The 17227-nt window shown below is 54.0% G+C and overlaps 9 protein-coding genes across 9 annotated transcripts; 4 read left to right on the top strand and 5 right to left on the bottom strand.

Moving 5' to 3' along the window:
* Positions 1–5: 5 nt before the first annotated feature.
* LTR77_002120 (uncharacterized protein) lies at positions 6–1076 on the bottom strand (the record flags this gene model as incomplete). The annotated part of the gene is made up of 1 exon (XM_064799379.1): positions 6–1076. The coding sequence occupies one exon, from the start codon at positions 1074–1076 to the stop codon at positions 6–8; it is 1071 nt and encodes a 356-aa protein (XP_064662134.1).
* A 475-nt stretch (positions 1077–1551) lies between these two features.
* Positions 1552–2776, top strand: ARO3 (3-deoxy-7-phosphoheptulonate synthase; the record flags this gene model as incomplete). The annotated part of the gene is made up of 2 exons (XM_064799378.1): positions 1552–1560; positions 1616–2776. The coding sequence occupies 2 exons, from the start codon at positions 1552–1554 to the stop codon at positions 2774–2776; spliced, it is 1170 nt and encodes a 389-aa protein (XP_064662133.1).
* Positions 2777–2879: 103 nt separating this feature from the next.
* Positions 2880–4476, bottom strand: LTR77_002118 (uncharacterized protein; the record flags this gene model as incomplete). The annotated part of the gene is made up of 2 exons (XM_064799377.1): positions 2880–3990; positions 4094–4476. 2 exons carry the CDS (start codon positions 4474–4476, stop codon positions 2880–2882), a joined length of 1494 nt encoding a protein of 497 aa, XP_064662132.1.
* Positions 4477–5081: 605 nt separating this feature from the next.
* LTR77_002117 (uncharacterized protein) lies at positions 5082–6860 on the bottom strand (the record flags this gene model as incomplete). Its single annotated transcript, XM_064799376.1, has 1 exon — positions 5082–6860. One exon carries the CDS (start codon positions 6858–6860, stop codon positions 5082–5084), a length of 1779 nt encoding a protein of 592 aa, XP_064662131.1.
* A 952-nt stretch (positions 6861–7812) lies between these two features.
* On the top strand, positions 7813–8993 carry LTR77_002116 (uncharacterized protein; the record flags this gene model as incomplete). The annotated part of the gene is made up of 5 exons (XM_064799375.1): positions 7813–7846; positions 7917–8092; positions 8151–8549; positions 8606–8755; positions 8841–8993. 5 exons carry the CDS (start codon positions 7813–7815, stop codon positions 8991–8993), a joined length of 912 nt encoding a protein of 303 aa, XP_064662130.1.
* A 281-nt stretch (positions 8994–9274) lies between these two features.
* LTR77_002115 (uncharacterized protein) lies at positions 9275–10696 on the bottom strand (the record flags this gene model as incomplete). Its single annotated transcript, XM_064799374.1, has 5 exons — positions 9275–9441; positions 9504–9534; positions 9593–9781; positions 9871–10413; positions 10466–10696. 5 exons carry the CDS (start codon positions 10694–10696, stop codon positions 9275–9277), a joined length of 1161 nt encoding a protein of 386 aa, XP_064662129.1.
* Positions 10697–11067: 371 nt separating this feature from the next.
* On the top strand, positions 11068–12569 carry LTR77_002114 (uncharacterized protein; the record flags this gene model as incomplete). The annotated part of the gene is made up of 6 exons (XM_064799373.1): positions 11068–11091; positions 11142–11329; positions 11399–11934; positions 11983–12136; positions 12192–12459; positions 12519–12569. The coding sequence occupies 6 exons, from the start codon at positions 11068–11070 to the stop codon at positions 12567–12569; spliced, it is 1221 nt and encodes a 406-aa protein (XP_064662128.1).
* A 491-nt stretch (positions 12570–13060) lies between these two features.
* Positions 13061–14165, top strand: LTR77_002113 (uncharacterized protein; the record flags this gene model as incomplete). The annotated part of the gene is made up of 3 exons (XM_064799372.1): positions 13061–13160; positions 13211–13448; positions 13499–14165. 3 exons carry the CDS (start codon positions 13061–13063, stop codon positions 14163–14165), a joined length of 1005 nt encoding a protein of 334 aa, XP_064662127.1.
* A 941-nt stretch (positions 14166–15106) lies between these two features.
* Positions 15107–15876, bottom strand: LTR77_002112 (uncharacterized protein; the record flags this gene model as incomplete). The annotated part of the gene is made up of 3 exons (XM_064799371.1): positions 15107–15323; positions 15406–15668; positions 15733–15876. The coding sequence occupies 3 exons, from the start codon at positions 15874–15876 to the stop codon at positions 15107–15109; spliced, it is 624 nt and encodes a 207-aa protein (XP_064662126.1).
* Positions 15877–17227: the final 1351 nt, after the last annotated feature.

Raw genomic sequence — 17227 nt, 5'->3', positions numbered from 1 at the left:
TCTCACTAGCTCGCACAAGCATCCATCAACTTCTTCTGACACTCCATCGCCGCCTCTGCAAACGGACCGAGCTCGTAGTCCTTGCCCTGCCCGTCCGGTCCGCCGTCAAAGATCTCGTAGCTGAACCAACCCTTGAAGCCCGACTTCAGCACCGCCTGCGCGAAGTCCACCACGGGCAGATACCCCTCAAATGGCAGAGGCCTCCACGCGCTGCTCCACCGCGCTCTCGGCCTCATCCCATTCTCGTCTGCCTCGTCCTTGAAGGCCTCCTTCGGCTTGTAAGCGTCACTAATCTGCAGCAAGAAGATCTTCTCAGCAGGGATGGTCTTTGCCAGTTGGTCGCACGACTCCTTCCACTTCTGCGTAACCTCCTCTGCACTCTTTCCATCCTCGATCATTCCCGATTCCGTCGTCGGATCACCCCATTCGCCACCAGCAGATTGAAACGTATCCAAACACAAACCAAAGTTCTCCCGATCAACTCGACGGCAGATATCCCACACATCGGCCCAGTCCGGCGCATGAGTGCTCCAGCACCAGTTCTCATAGGCAATCCGCATCCCCTTCTTCCCCGCCATATCCGCAATCTGCCTCAAATCACCAACAAACCTCTCACGATCCGTGCCGATCTTCTCCGCCGGCGTGTCAGTAGACCCCACCTGAAGCGTCTTACATCCACAAGACTCCATGATCCTTAACCACCCATCCGCGCGTTCGAAAGCATCCTTTCGTTCTGGAGAACCTTCCGGCCAGCCTTCGAAATTGGCAAAAGGTTGCATGAGCATGATCTCCAGACCTTGCGCATCGCACATTGTCTTGACGACTTTCGCCACCGCACAGAGGTCGTCGAAGTCGTGGTTCGTGACTTCGGCTTTGATGTCTGGGGATTGCTGGTCAGTGCGGAGATGTTGGTTGGCGAAGGCTACGAGGTCCGGCATGCTGAGTTCGAGTCCTGTGAAGCCGGCGGCGGAGATGGCGGAGAGGCGGGCTGGGAGGGTGTGTTCTGGTTTGCAGCCGATGGAGCAGGAGGCGTAGGAGAGGGGGAGCTGGCGAAGGGATTCGCGGGAGAGAGACATGTTGGTGGTTGTGGCTCTGGTCTGGCTGGCTAGTGATGGGTATGTCCTTGAGTTGAAAGTCAAGAGAGATGGATGTGTTCTTGTCTGAAGAAACGAAGCAGACGAGATGTAACGATGACGTTGGAAATTGAATGCTGTCTCCTCCTACCTTCTATTCTTTGTACAGCGTGTAGTGTAGGAGTGGCTGGGACTCATATCTTCCTGATAGTCCTACTGTAGTGAAACCTCCTGTCCAATATGGCTGCCAGCACAGATGAAGTGGGGGATGTTGTCAAGGTCGAAGGCGGTCGTGGTTGGAAGAGGTGGCGCGGAAGAGGTCCGTTCGTCGCACGTGCGCTCTGGACGTCGACATTTTCTGGAGAAACAGAAGAACTTCGAGTCACTCTGTCCGTCTGACCTCAGACAACACCCCAACACCAGTATAACCCCCTTCCTCACACTAGAATCGATCGCTGTTGTCTCTTGAACATCCACAATGTCTGAAGTACGTTCAACTGCCATTAAAACAGCCTTCACAGTTCATGCTAACCACCAACTAGTTCTTCCTCCCCAATGCGAATGTGGGCGATCGCACGCGAGCAGAGGACTTCCGCATTCGCGGCATGACCCCTCTGACACCACCTGACCTCCTCCAACACGAAATCCGACAATCTGAGAAGTCGAAAGAAACGGTTCTAGCAGGACGCAACGATGCCACGGATGTGGTTCAAGGGACGGATGCCAACCGCAGATTACTTGTAGTCGTTGGGCCATGCAGTATACACGACCCCGACATGGCGCTGGAATACTGCGACCGCCTGCTGGAATTGAAGAAGAAATACGAGGACGATCTGGTGATTGTGATGCGAAGCTACCTGGAGAAGCCCAGAACGACGGTCGGCTGGAAAGGGCTGGTCAACGATCCGGATATCGACAACACCTTCAACATCAACAAAGGACTTCGCACTGCTCGACAGATGTTCCTCGATCTTACTGAGAAGGGTATGCCTCTGGCATCTGAGATGCTCGACACCATCTCTCCCCAGTTCACTGCAGACCTGCTGTCTGTAGGAGCCATTGGCGCCCGCACGACTGAGAGCCAGATCCACCGCGAGCTAGCATCCGGTCTCAGTTTCCCAATCGGCTTCAAGAACGGGACGGATGGTACTCTGGACGTCGCTATTGATGCCATCGGCGCAGTAAAGCACCCCCATCACTTCCTTTCTGTCCAGAAATCCGGCAACGTTGCAATCGTAGGAACGGTAGGCAACGACGACTGCTTCGTCATCCTGCGAGGCGGTAAGAAGGGCACGAACTTCGATGCGAAATCCATCGCAGAGTCAAAATCCGCACTGGAAGCGAAAGGCCTCCGCGCACGTCTCATGGTCGACTGCTCGCACGGCAACAGCGAGAAGCAGCATAAGAACCAATCAAAGGTCGCGCACGAGCTGGCGAAGCAGCTCCAAGACGGCGAGGATGGAATTATGGGCTGTATGATTGAGAGCAACATTCACGAAGGCAATCAGAAGGTGCCGAAGGAGGGTAAAGCGGGGCTCAAGTATGGTGTCTCGATCACGGATGCTTGTATTTCGTGGGAGGATACGGAGGTTGTGCTGAAGGAGTTGGCGGAGGCGGTAGCGGCGAGGAGGCAGAAGCTGGGTAAGGTGGAGAAGGGTAAGGCGAACGGGGTGGCGGAGAATGGGGTCAATGGGCATGCGTGAGCGTGAGAAGGGCTGAAGATGATTGACGTTGCGTTTTGAGCATATGCACGGCGCTAGGTAATGATTGATGTCCAAAAAGCGAAACGACCTGAATTTGAGCCCTCTAGCCAAACGACCACCCGCCGGTGTAATCAGCAAAGAAGTCGTCGGGATCGTACTTCGCCTGGATCTCCTGAAGTCGGCTGTACGTCGAGAACGTCTTCAACGGGTCCTGATCCGCCGCCGCATCATTGATAAACAGCGGTAACCCCTCCGCATTCGGCACGCTGTTCACCATATCCCTAAAACTCGCTTGGATACTATCATACCGCGCTTTCGGTAGGAGCGGCGGCGTCGAGAGCAAGAAGTTCAGCCAGAACCAGGGCCCGGAAGGCATCTGCATAGCATTCCCTCCGTTCTGTGAATTCGAAGCGTCCGTGAGGGACTTCGGCACCGGCTGGAAGTCGAGCGATGAAAGGATATAGTCGCCTTTGTTGTCCTCGCACCACTTGTCCCAGGCGTCGAAAGCCGTTTTGTACGAGTCGTCGTCGATGCCATGGACTTGGACGCGGAAGATGTTGTCGCCGCGGCTGATTTCCGTGGAGAGGGGGGTGGGCATGTTGACGACTTCGGGGTAGCTCTTCTTCCCGAGAGTGTTGAGCAGGTGCGGGATGCTGGTGAAGTTGTCGAAGACATTTCCGGCGTCTGGGCCGTCGTAGACGAGGAACATGATGATTGCTTGGTCGAGATCCAGGTCGCCTAAGGAGGGCGTGAGGATTTTCTCGTAGGTGCCGATGATGGAGGCTTTGGGGTCGGTGTTGTAGCGGGTAAAGTCGCGGATGGCTTCTAGGACTTTATCTTTCAAGTCGAGAACGTAGATGAGGTTACCGGCGTAGAATGTGCCGGAAGGTCGGGTCTGTATTGTGTACTTTGTGACAACGCCATACGCATTTCCCCCGCCACCGCGATTGACGAAGAAGAGGTCTTCATTCTCAGTCGGAGATGCTGTAACGATCTCACCATTCGGAAGGACGACCTCGAGCTCGCGGAAGGAGTCGCAGGCTAGGCCGTACTGAGGCGATAGATAGCTGAGTCCGCCGCCGAGGGCCAGTCCAGTCCCAACGCCGGCAAGTCGAGCACCGACAACGGTCCTGCCGTACTGGTCGAAGTAGTTGTAGATGTCGCCGAATGTACCGCCGGGCTGGTATGAGCCCAAGTTCGTGAAAGCGTCGTATCTAAACAGAGGATGGAATGATCAGCACATGAACCATGATTCAGGTTGAGTTCGGAATGGTCTTTGCTCAGGCATCGCTCTTCTAATCTATGGGATTGACGTACGTTTTCTCAGTCATCTCATTGAGATCGATCAGGACACCTTCGTCAACGGAAGAAAAGAAGGTATTGGGGTTGTGGCCGGCGGCCTTGATCGCAAAACGTGATCCTGCGCCTTTGATGGCCATCAACGCAGTCGAGACGTCTTTTGCCGACTCGGGATATACCACGCATGATGGAGTGTACGAGCTCTGAATAGCGTTCCAGTAGTCATGTCTACTCGAAGCGTATGCTAGACTGAGCGGCTGTTTGACTGTACTGCTCTCAAGTGAGGCCGTCAGGTTCGCACACGCAGCGTTTCCCGGTGCTGTGTCTCGAGAGACAGTAAAGGCGTCCACGGGCAAAGCAGCGAGGGCCAACGCCGCGACCTTGAAGACTCCTGCAAGCATCCTGACCAGAAGTTGATGGCTTGTGGTACCAGCTTCTCCATCATGGGCAGAGCGCCCTGACGAGCCTATATATCCTGTCGTCTCCAGACAGTAGATGATTTCTGATCGCAACTATCAAAACGAGCCTTTCTACTCACACAACTCTACTTGAGCTTCTCTTTGATAGTGTCCGGAGCATTGCCAAATTCGTCTTCTCTCCTGCGGATGTCGATCTACAAGGGGTGGTGACTCCGTCGTCACACAAGTTATGCAAACCGTTGGAGTTCCGGTTCCGTTGTGACCAATGGCCTGGTATTGACATTTTTATCTCGCAGCCGAGGTGCCAAGATGAATGGCAGGAGGAGTGGTGGTGTCGAGTCTGACTTTGTCTACGCTGGCGGCGGGGAACTCAGGGGGTTTCACTCGGAGCTGCGGATGTTGAGACACTATGGGAATTCGTCTACTGTACGTTTGCATTTTTTACGTTCCCACCGAGCCATTGAGTGTGTTGTGGCTTCACTCATGCGCCTGAAGTCTCTGTCTAGGTAAGGTCGTCGCGGACAGCAATCCTTTTTTGGACTTTCTCAAAGCCTTGGCTGCCCTTCACGGTCCGCTTTCACGTGCTTCTACGTACGTCTCAGAATGCCCAGATCCTCGCTAATGATATCGGCAGCACGCTCGGCGACTGCATACACCGTTGCTATGATGTTACCTCTTGGTATAATGGGCATAATGCTCGCATCAACAACCCTCAGATTCCGGACGCCTTTCACGTTCAGACGAGTATCCACCACCTCACCCAAGGAGCATGTGCCACATGGATGATAGTTTGTCGTTGCATAAGCTCGCGCCAACTCTTTCGCACTGTCGATCGTGTCCGCAGGATACTCCTCTGGAAGCCTTCTCCCGCCGGGTTTGATGTACGACGCTAAGGGTTCTGTCTTCGCAAGTTTGTCCAGCACCTGGACATGTCGAGCATGTATCTCCACATCGAGGGGGTGCGAGTAGTAATTGAAATCGACCTTTGGCTTAACTTGAGAATCTGCAGAGGTGATGTGGACAGTTCCGGCGGAGAAAGGATGAGACAACATGGTGCAGAAGCTGATAAAATTGCCTTTGTCAGAGTCGAAGAATGGTTTCCGACTTAGGAACGTTACAGCGGTTGCTTCGTTGGGAGACTCAATGACGTTTCGAATGAAAGCGTTGCGCTTGCGTATGAATGGCGACCAGCCCTCACCGTCCTTCAAATGCTGGTCGAGCAGACTCGTCAGCTTTTCGTTCCCTTGTGGATCCAAGAAAGGCACAAGTGGGGTGTATGAAAAGGCGAAGGCACCCTGTTCCGCCCAAGGCCCGGATCGATTCTCCTCGTATAGTCTGCGAGCCTTGTCAACAGGCATTGTCGTCCGCGGCGGAGCGTCGTCGGTCAGCTCGAATGAGACCCCCGGCCGTATGTGGTCTTGCAAGTTCTCTCCGACAGCCGGGTTGGCGTGGACGACATCAATGCCGTGCTGTTCAAGAAGACTGGGATTACCAATACCAGACAGCTCCAAGATTTGCGGCGTGTTGAAGGCGCCTGCCGCAAGTATGACTTCTCGTTTAGCTCGAACTCCATGGGAGACGCCATCCTGTGAGTACACGATACCACGGACGATGGGTTCTGGACTGCTTCTGTCGATATCCAGTTTGCGGACCAAAGCGTTTGTGATGACCGCCAAGTTTGTTCGCTCTCGAACTGGATCCAGATATGCCACACCTGCATGACTGCGCTCATGCCTGTCTCCAGTGATGTGGCAAGTTGATGTATGCCCGCCAATGGCGTGCCCGTCCAACGGATCACGGGTGCTTTCCAGGTCTAAAGTGCGGAAGGTATCAACCCAAGTTTTCTGAAATTCGGTCACTCGTAATGGGAACGCCGATTGAATTGGTCCATTCGACTTGCGGATGCTTTCATCACTGTGCATGATGTTCAGCTGCTTCTTGACATCCTCACTTGGCGGCACAATGGTCTGAAACTTGAGGAAATACGGCGCAAGGGTGTTCCAGTCCCAACCTTCATTCCCAAGCTCCGCCCAAGCATCAATGCCCGCAGCTGAAGGATAGATGATCGCAAATGAGTTGATCGCGCTCGTGCCGCCTATGACCCGCCCTCGAGGGTGCTTGATACGTCTGCCGTTCATGCCAGGTGATGGTTCAGAGACGTACTGCCAGTCGAATCGGGGGTCATCCCAGGTGCTGCCTGCTAGACCTGGAGCGAAGACACGCTCATCGTCGCTGCGGTCCTCACCAGCTTCCAGCATGAGCACTGACACATTCGGGTCTTCTGACAGGCGGTTTGCCAGTACGCAGCCTGAAGTGCCACCGCCAACGATGATCACATCGTACTCGAGGGCTTCAGGCTGTGCCATTTCGAAGGATTGATCCGCAAGAATTGGTGTGTTTTATCTTCCAGAGACAGAAGGTAAGGTCGAGAACCTAGGCATTTATATCGATGACTCCGAAACTATTGCCTAGTCTAATCTCAATAAGGAAGCTGCCAATATGATCTCAAGATAGGTGGGCGCTGCTTGATTGTTCTAAGCCTCCTAGAGCTGCATGTAGATGCCGTGCGTGCGTGCAGGATGGATTACGAAACATGCTAAGACAGACCTGTGATTGCAAGATGGCGGACATAGCCGAAGACACTCGTCGTATGGTCCACTCCATTGCCTCCTCGATTGCGGGTTGACGTGAAGTCGTGTAAACTGGAAGATTGTGTCCGGAATTAGGAGGTACAGTGAGGCTGACTGTTCGTGCCATCCGAGATATCCGAGCTGCTCTGGGAAAGGAGAAGCACGTCGCCGAGAACGGCCCTTTCTCTTGCTTCCAACACGGAACGTCTGCTAGCTATGCGTCTCATTGGGCCCGCGACCGCAGAACAGCAACATGGAGTTCGAAATCATTTGAGTCTGGACGCAAGGATGCGTTGTTCCAAGCCATCAGATTGATCCGGGCGTTAAGGGCCATACCTGCATAGCTGCATGTACGTGCAGGCGACGTAGAAACACATGCACAACGCCATCCGGAGTCGTGGTATGACATTCGTTGTGGAGTTCTTTTGGCAAAGGAGCATCTCTGTGCAACGGTAGGACTTTTGAGAATGAGATGACGACCGGCATTTCTCCAAAACTTCTCCAAGCGATCCGTCCTGCGTGCCCCGCATCATCACCAGGAGAACATCCACACCGTCACAGAGGGACGCTACTTTGAAGCACTCCTAACAAGCTCAGGGTAGTAAGCAGACAGGAAGGTCCAACGAACTCCGTTGACCGAGGGATTCCTGTAAGCGTACTGGATCGAAGGGACGAATTGTCAACCGCAATGGCTTCACCCGCAGAAAGCGTGGCTTTTATTGGTATGCATATTGACATGGCCATACATCGGTAGGACGATCCCAAAAGTAAACCGCCGCTAACATGCAGCAGGCCTGGGCGTTATGGGCTATGGAATGGCCGTCAACTTACGAACGAAGCTGGACAGGAACACGACCATGTATATCTGCGATGTTAGCGAAGCGGCGATAGAACGATTCAAGGACGAAGTGGGCAGTCGAGGCCCGATCGAAGTCGTCAAGAACGGTGCTGAGGCTGCTGAGGCTGCGGTGTGTTGCAAGATTGTTAAGACGCAAGACGTACACTTCTTTGCTGACTCTGGAGCAGGATACGTTGTTCTCGATGTTGCCGGATGGGCCTGCTGTGAAGTCTGTGTATCTGGATGAAACGACAGGAGTACTTGCTGGTGTTCGCAAAGCCGCCGCTTCGTCACCCATCAACAAGCTCATCGTCGAATGTGGAACCATCGAGAATGCAACGATTCTCGAGGTCGCAAAGGCCTCAATAGACACGGAGAAGGCCCTTCCAGGCGGTTCAGTGCTGGACTTCGTCGATGCTCCTGTCTCTGGTGGCCCAAATGGCGCCACTGGAGGCACGTTGGCATTTATGGTCGGCACTGACAGGCCCGATACTGCGTTTGACAGAGTCCAAAGCTACCTAAAATATATGGGCCGTCCGGACAGCATCTTCCTCTGTGGCGGCATCGGTGCTGGTGTGTCGTTCAAAGTAGGTCTAGACGATCAGCAACGTCCTTCGCATTAGACATGCTGACCTGCTTGAAGATCATCAATAACTACATCTCGGCAGTTGCAAGTTTGGCCTCTTCTGAAGCGCTCAACATCGGCGTCAAGCTTGGTCTGGATCCGAAGCGGTTGACTGATGTGATCAACGCCAGTGGCGGTCAAACGTGGATCACTTCCAACATCAACCCAGTTGGTGCTCACGTCCGAGTCATCTTCGCTGCTTCGCTGACAATATGTGGTAGGTCCCTGGTGTGCAACCGAACGTTCCTAGCAGCCGGAATTACGAAGGAGGTTTCCGTATCGAACTGTGCAAGAAGGTCCTCGAGAGTACGTCCCGATCAATGCTGCCAATGCTCCGTCTGCCATGCTCACCAATGCTCAGTGGGTAGCGAGCTCGCAAAGCAGGCCAATGCACGAACAGTACTAGATAAGCCGACTCTGCAGGCGTTCGAAGAAGCAGCTGCAGATGAGCGGTACAAGGGTAAGGATGCAAGAGTTGTATATAAGTGGCTTAACGAAAGTACATGACAGTGTAACGGCGTGTCAACAGCCTCTTGCGAGCCAGGAGACATACATATACACGCCTGTGTGCTGGCGTTGTCCGCCCCGGCCGCGTACTTTGACAAAGGGACTTGCGAAAATCCTGTCCTATGAGCTCCGAAGATGAAAAAGAGGGTATGGCTCAAAGCTAGACTGGCTATCACGGTGCTATAGTGCCATATCAACAACGAGCTTGCCGCCCTCACCTTTGTTGTATTCGTCCACCAGTTCGTTGAGTTTTGCGAGGCTGTAAGTCTTGCTGATTGCCTTGATGTTGTGTTTCGATGCAAAAGACACCATTTCTTGAAGGTCGGAGTTGGTGCCCAACAGAGTCCCTGGAGGCGTGATGTGGTCAGGGTTGTCTTCGATCAGAGAGGACCTTGAGCGGTGCACTTACCTACGACAGATATGTCTCTGAATACGAGGTCCTGTTAAAGGGGAAGATTTATCAGCAAATGTCTCCTGCAGTGGTCCCGATTGACTTACCCTTGCCGAAACGTTGAATCCACCCTCCGGGAAGCTGACTACCACACACAAGCCATGGTTCTTCAGGATGGAGCAGCCGTACTCAAAGCTGGCTTGACTCTCGGGAAGAATGATCACTGCGTCGAGGCCCATATTTGGCCGATCTTCTACGCCGTCCTGTTCGCCAATCTCCTTGACTAGGGCGTCTGCCTAAGCATTTGGTAGAAGGATCAGCAGATGTCCCAGAATACCGACTGGGCTGCGAGCGTGAGAGAAAGCTTCTCGAAAGTCTGACTTACCTTTGTCGAGCGAGCGTCTACCACTCTTACATTCTTCAAGCTCAAAGAGTTGGCAAGCTTCAGAGGACCATCTGCCGCATCTACACCAGTAGTTTTGAGGCCCATCGCTTCGGCGAACTGCAGTCCTAGATGCCCCAAGCCACCTCCGCATCCCATGATACCTACTCGCTGGCCTGCAGATAACCGGCATCTCTTCAAAGCCCGGTATATCGTCACTCCCGCACACATCAAAGGGGCGGCGTTGGCAGCACTCATTGCATCCGGTAACAGCGCCACTTGTCGGGCATCAACGACAGCATACTCGGCAAAGCCGCCGTCCTTACTCAATCCGTTGCTCAAGCCTTTACCGCAGAAGTTCGAGTATCCGGCATAGTCGTTGTTGGGGTCCTTGCACTCGAAGCAGGTTCCGCAGATGTGGTAACCTCTGCCTGGAACACCAACACGGGTCCCCACCGGGCACGTCTTGTCTGATGACGATGAGGTCTTAACAACCGTACCTGCAAACTCGTGGCTACCAACATGCGGGAACTTCGGAGGGTTTGGCTTCATCAATGTCAGCATGAGAGTCGATATTGGGTTGGATACTTGAGCGTACTTTCATCTGTCCAGCCGCAAGGACGGCATCGGTGTGGCAATACTGTTGTGACTGATCAGCGTCTACCATTATGGCTACTTCGATGTCTCTTACTCCTGCTGCATCAACCTTAATGAGGATGTCATTGTCGGACGCAAGCTCAGGAACTGATAGATCTTTTAAAGTATATGGTTGACTGTATTCAGTCAACACCTGAGCTTTCATCTGCTGTGGGATCCGATCAGATGCCATAATCGGGGACCGTGATGGCGATGCTACCTGTGTCTTCGTTTGAGGATAAAGATGTAAGGTTTCATCACATGCTCGTGCCTTTACCTTCGCCGGCAACCCTCCACACCCCTGACCCCACACCGGCAATTCTGCACGCGAACAGGCGCGATCCTCACCCAGATCTTCCTCACATCTGCCGTGTCACGCTCAAGACTCCATCTTGTGCGGGAGAGATGGGCGTGGCTTGCCTTTCTAGATGCTGAAGGATATGCTATCGAGCTTCCATCTCGTCTGTATCCCCTCGAAGTATCTCCCTTCCGTTCGTAGGTACTTCCATTGTTGAAACATTTCATACTTCAGAGATAGTCACAGAGTGGGAAGAGAGTGCAAGTATGGCTAAGCAAGAAGACTTCAGTGTACGTGCTCATGTCCATCAGTCTGACCTACTGTCAACTAACCCTCCCAGGTCTTGATTGTCGGGGCTGGGCCATCTGGATTACTACTGGCGTTACTGCTGGCAAGGAAGGGCATCAACGTGAAGGTAATTGAGAGGAGCAGCGAGTACGACAAGCAGCCGCGAGCAAGCTTCTACAGTTACCCGGCGACATATGAGTTCAAACGGGCGGGCATTCTCGACGATGTCAAGGCAAAATCGTAGGTCCTCGATGGCGTCCAGTAAGAAGGAGCTCCAAAACCCGGCGAGCGCTGATTCCTTTGCCCAAGCTTCTTCGCCGATGGTGTGTCTTGGAGACAGATCGACCACTCCCTCGTGGCTCAGATCAGAACGGACGATGCGCCCGAAGACATGAAAAACATTTCTCTTCCACTGGACGAGCTGCTACCCTTGATAGGATCTCACCTAGACAAGCAGCCCACTGCGGAAATACTATGGTCGCACACAGTCACGGCGCTTGGCCAAGATGACACTCAAGCTTGGGTATATGTCGAAACGCCGAATAGTAACCAGAGGCTAAGCGCCACCTATCTTGTGGGCTGTGACGGCGGTGGTAGCAAGATACGGCGAGAATTATTTGGCTCCAACTTTCCAGGAAGGACTTGGGACGAGCAGATCGTCGCCACCAATGTCTATCTGCCGGATCTCAAGAACCATGTCCCGCCAGATTGGACGAGCTCAAACTTCATGGTCAGCCGCGACCACTTCCCTATGATCGCACAAATCAGCAACGACGGTCTGACCAGGGTTACATACGGCGAGGACGGCGGGTTATCGTACGATGAGATGCGAGCGCGACAGCCAGGTAGGACCTCACCACTGCGGAGGCTGTACAAGTACTAATGGAACGCAGAGAAGTACAAGGCCTTCGTACCGGGAAAGCCAGAGCCGTCGGATTATAAGCTCATCAACTTTAGCCCGTACAAGATTCATCAACGTCTGGCGGAGCATCTGCGGGTAGGACGAGTTCTACTGGCAGCGGATGCTGCCCACCTGTGCAACCCATTGTGAGTCTGCAAAGGCCGATCTTCAATTGTACGACTGCTGACGACACTGATGTAGTGGCGGCATGGGTCTCACAGGCGGCTTCGCAGACGTAGGAGGCCTATACGACTGTCTTTATGGCATATACTCCGGCCAAGCGGACGATAGCATCCTGGACAAGTACTCCGAGATTAGGCGTCAGAAGTACCTCGATATCATTGACCCGATCTCAAGCGGAAACCTGAGGCGTTTGTGGGATCCCAAGGCGATCGAGGAGAACGACGACTTCATCAAGAATGTGAAGCGCGCACAGACGGACAAGGAGTTTGCGAACGAGATGCAGCAGGTGCGTCGACTTCCTACCTCAGTGCCCTACTTGTTCAGTTGTGCTAATGTGTCGTGTAGGGCGTTAAAGCGGTGATGTATGACTTTACACAGCACTACAATAAGGCCTAGCACATGTTCATGGTCCAGGCACTCCCGGGCTCGATCGTACCTAATGTGCGATGTTTTAGCTATATCTCGATATCAGTAGCGCCAGAGGCCACCGACAATGCTCAATCCCCCTTTGTCAACCGTCCTGGGCTGTCGAGGTTCAGCTTGCTTGATACTCTTGTGATCATGATCTTGTGATGGAGTTTGGAGCCCATCAATGGAACGTAGCGGCTGGTTCACGCTTCACTGGATAGTTGGATCTAGTTCTCAGACCGATGATGTTTTCCATGTCCAAGTGAGGCGGACAAACCATGTACACAGCCAGCAAGCCTCGGCGAAATGGCGTTGTGGAGGCGTTCTCCTCGATGCAACCTTCGACCCCTCAGAGCTAGATCACTCCGGACTTCTTAACAACATGTCTTGTTATTCCTTCGAATGTTCGTATCTATTAATTCTACTCGATTGGTTGTGATAGTGGTGACAATATCCAGAGAGCATCTAAGCCGTCGACAATGTCCGAGAACAGCATCATCCAGAACGCCTTGAAGATCGAACGTCAAAGACCCAACGCATACACAGCTAAGATTGGACAAGACCAGCGATTTGGTGAATGTAAGTCACTGCAGCGGGTACCCGAAGAGCATGCGGCTAATAGATTGCAGTCTTGCACGGGGGTTTCGCGGCGTCGTTACTGGTATACACGGCACTCGAACATGCAAAGACCACTCTTGGGAAGACCAAAGAGCAACAAGTCATCTCCTGCCAGGCCCAGTACCTCAAGCCGGTCAACAAGAGCGAATTGCAACTGCAAGTCGAGCATTTAAGAGTCGGCAAAGCAAACGCCAGCTTGCGTGTTGTGCTCAGTCAAAAGGGCTCACCAAGCGTCACCGGAGATGTCAAGTATAGCCCTCACCCTCTTTCACTTCTAGCTATGTGCTAACCACCATCAGCCTCGTCGACGCCACCGCCAACCGCGGCGTAACAGCCGACGTAGCCTTCTCCCTGAACCCACCTCACCAGCCCGCAGACCTCACCAAGCTCGAATCAAACACCGACCCCAACTGGGTCCTCTACCACCTCCCCTACAGCGAGAAGAGCCAAGGCCAACCGCTCTCCCACTGGAACCTCTTCTTCACCCGCTCCGGCCCTGTAAACCCCCGGCTGCACGATATGTGGTGTACGCTCAACAATCCCAACGCTCGCATTACCAATGCCATCCTCCCGACGCTCGCGGATAGTTACCTACGGCAAGCGGACAATTTCACGCCGAACTCTGATTTCAGCTACTCGGCTGTAGTGGCCAGGGCGGAGAGATCTGTTGCTGGCGATATCCGGCAGGATGACCTCGATAAGACTGTGACGCGGTTCTGGACGGCGACGCAGTCGCTGAGTCTGGAGATCGTGAAGCAGCTGCCGAAGGAGGGGGTTAAGTGGATGTTGATGAGGGCGGAGGCGAAAGCGATTCAGGATGGGAGGTTGATTGTGGAGGTGACGCTGATGAATGAGAAGATGGAGTTGGTGGGGTATGGTAAGGGAGTGGACATTTTGATTCCTGCGCAGCGATGGGTGGAGGAGAGCAGGAGGGAAGGAGGTGGTGCGAGGATGATGAAGATTTGAGAGAACACTTACGCGAACTTAATGAGAACCAGGAGACATGGTCTGAAAAGCATGATGTTAACGTGGATGTCCGACTACGCTCGAACCACCACGGCAGCGTTGCAACATGTTGCTTCATGTTCATATCAGCTATTTCATCGTGCTAGCCCACGTAGGCAAGGCAGTGGCCCATGTAGTGACCGGCTGAGGCTTCTCGAGTATGCGGCTTAGTATCGGTGTGGCTAGTACGCTGATCGTGCCACAGTGCATGCCTCGAGCTGGACGCAGGCTTGGGAAGAGCATCAGAGCGCTCGCGATGTACTGGGCTTATTGATGGCGTCGGAAGTGTGCTTTGGTCGGCACTCGCAGGGGAATGGTGCTTTGTGATGCCCGACGGCTGCAGATGGTAGACATTTATGCCGAGTAGTGAGATCTCCATTCATTACAACACAAGGTTGAGGAGCAGATCAGCCCGTTATCATGAATCGTACATAGGCCGAGCTAGCTACCTACTGACAAGTTCGTCCATGTCAGCAGAGATCCTTGCACAGTACGAACACTCTTCCTTTCGGCACGAATTCAACATGCCCTGTTGCAATTCCACCGTGTAATAACGCTCCTCGCTTCTTTTCTCTATCGTTGAACTTCTCTGCGCCACCTCCTCCACCGCTCGGCTTTGCGATTGCAGCGCGGCACTGGGTGTACCCCTGCCAGCACCGTATTGGGGCGATTGTAGTTGGGCACATGACCTTGATGCAAAGCGGAGTCATGTGGCGCGCCTCATCCCAAGCAAGCCGGGATCTCTTTCAGTTATGGCCATGTAGTGTCGTACTACAGCTCATCCATCGCGTTAAGCAACGTGAGAATGGTTCAGTATTGCAAAAGCAAACGAGCCTTCCATCACTCCAGCGCGACAGTCGTCGCTGAAGAGCCACACACCGCCTGCTCACACTCCCACCTCCTCAGTTCGCCTGTGGAGTCTGACGAGCATCGTCGAACCCCACACCGGCGGGTTGCGGCTGCTTCTGTTCGCTGCTCTCACAGCGCTGGCTCCAGGAGCTCCACTCGGCGCCGCCCGGCTCAGCGCTCGGGAACCAGTCCCGCAAGTCGCGCGCTGGCGGAGGTGGACGAAGCGGTGGTTCACTCAGACTTGGATCGGTGGTGGACTCTCCGGCGGCACTGTGGCTATCAGCTACGACAAGTGTCGACGCATAACACCCGTGGTTGGTGATACGACATTTTGCCTTTTTTGACAGCTTACGATGGCGCGTTCTGCTTCAGAGACGCGGTGATGTCCACGAGCTCCTCACCGGAGCGAATTCGCACGAGGAGCGCGTCCGCTTGGGGCTTGGGGAGGCTCGTAAGGGCTTCGAACAAGTTCACCAGAGGCTGGTGTTGGTGGTCCACGCTCTTCAGTTGCTGTGCGAGCAGCTGCATCTTGGTGATGCCGTCGTCGGGCACGTCGTAGACGCAGTCGGTGTTGCGCTTGGCGCAGCGGGCGCAGACGGGTCGTTCGCCGTCGCACTGCAGGAGGTGGTCAGAGACACCTGCTCGTGGTACTTTCAAAGCACGACGTGGGCGGCGATACCTTACACTTGCTACGGCGACAATCGGCGCACGCGTTTCTCGTCAGACTTTCGCGCTTGCTCGGCTTCTTCCGAGCGTATTCCTGATCGGCGCTCTCGGTTGCTGGCAAGGTCTGGACCGTGTCGGCGGCGGGGATGGTGTCCATGGTGGATTTCCAGACTGTGAGGCGGGTCGCAGAGAGATCGGAAAGGGGGAGGGGAGCAGTGGCAATACCTTATAACTTCCACAGCCTTCACGGAAGACGCACATGACATGCTCGTCAGGAAGGCGCGAATGGACTTCGGACTCAGGTCCGCTGTCGACCCTGCCAAAAGCCGTCCAAGCGTGGCGCTTGTTCTGGCGGATCCCATGTACCCGCATCTTTCGGCCACCACGCTCGACCTCGAAAGGCAGATCGATGCAAATCTCTCTGGATCATCATGCTTGGACGGGGCCAGCTCCGCTTCATAATGAGGCTGCACAAGGATGCCACTTAGGCACAAGCGTCCCTAGACAGAGCCGCATTCACGATACGAATAACACTTGGAACACTTGGAACATCCACCGTTGTGCATACCAAGCAAGCTCACTTGTCGGTATCCGTGAAGGACCGCATACAGAACCACAGTCGAAGGTGAAATTTCCGACACAGCTACGGCGATACCTCCGTAGGCATGCGTGTAGCCAACAGGGAAAGGCGGAGGACGTCCTGAAGTCCCACTGCGGGTGTAGCGCAATGCTATGATGCCGCTCCCTCCAAGAAGAGATCAAGGGACATGCTGGATTGATAACACTTTGTTACGAACTTTCAACGCCGCGTCTTTAAGTCCACTTCACGCACTTCCTAGCCCAGGTGCAACTAATAACTCTTCTAACTCGAGCGCGCACGCGTCATCAGTACCACGCCCTCCTCGGTGGCGACGAGATGAAGCAGCAATGCGGACACTCTGCGATTATATCAATCGCCAATCCTACTCTTGTTTCGTTTACTTGCGGATGAGGCTCCGCCAGCACAATGACGACGGCATTGAGGCTCCGCCGGCATCAAAATGATCTGCGCGGGTGTTCTCCAACATAAACACGCTTGACACGCTTTTGCGATCGTACGGTCTTTGACGGGTCGGTTGGTTGCATTAGCCCAAGTCCTTCAGACCCCTGCCAGTAGATCGGCCGATCGTGCACCTTGGAAGGTCGTCTGCCGTCGGCAAAGGTCCAGCGCGAGTTTGCGCCGGCCAGTCACCGCGGTGTTTGTGAGCCAGTTGGACAAAGAACATCGCAGGTACATCTGCCAAGACAAAAGAAGATGGGCGACCTCTTCCTAGGTATTCCGCCGGAGTGATGTGGGTTGTGGTACAACGGACCGAGCGACATGACCGCCATGGCAAGTCTTCGGGGTTGGCGCTCCACAATGAGTCCGCGACTTTGCTCCAAGAGACTACGTCTCGTGAGTGGTCGAGATTGTTGGACATCGAAGAGACTGCAGCCTTCCCACATTCCCGGCAACGCTCATTGCCTGG

Source organism: Saxophila tyrrhenica, assembly GCF_035928015.1.
Source record: "Saxophila tyrrhenica strain CCFEE 5935 chromosome Unknown scaffold_3, whole genome shotgun sequence".
NCBI classification, from domain to species: Eukaryota; Fungi; Ascomycota; class Dothideomycetes; order Mycosphaerellales; family Extremaceae; genus Saxophila; species Saxophila tyrrhenica.
Note: the sequence above shows the minus strand (reverse complement) of the source record. Positions and strands in the feature narration are given on the sequence as shown.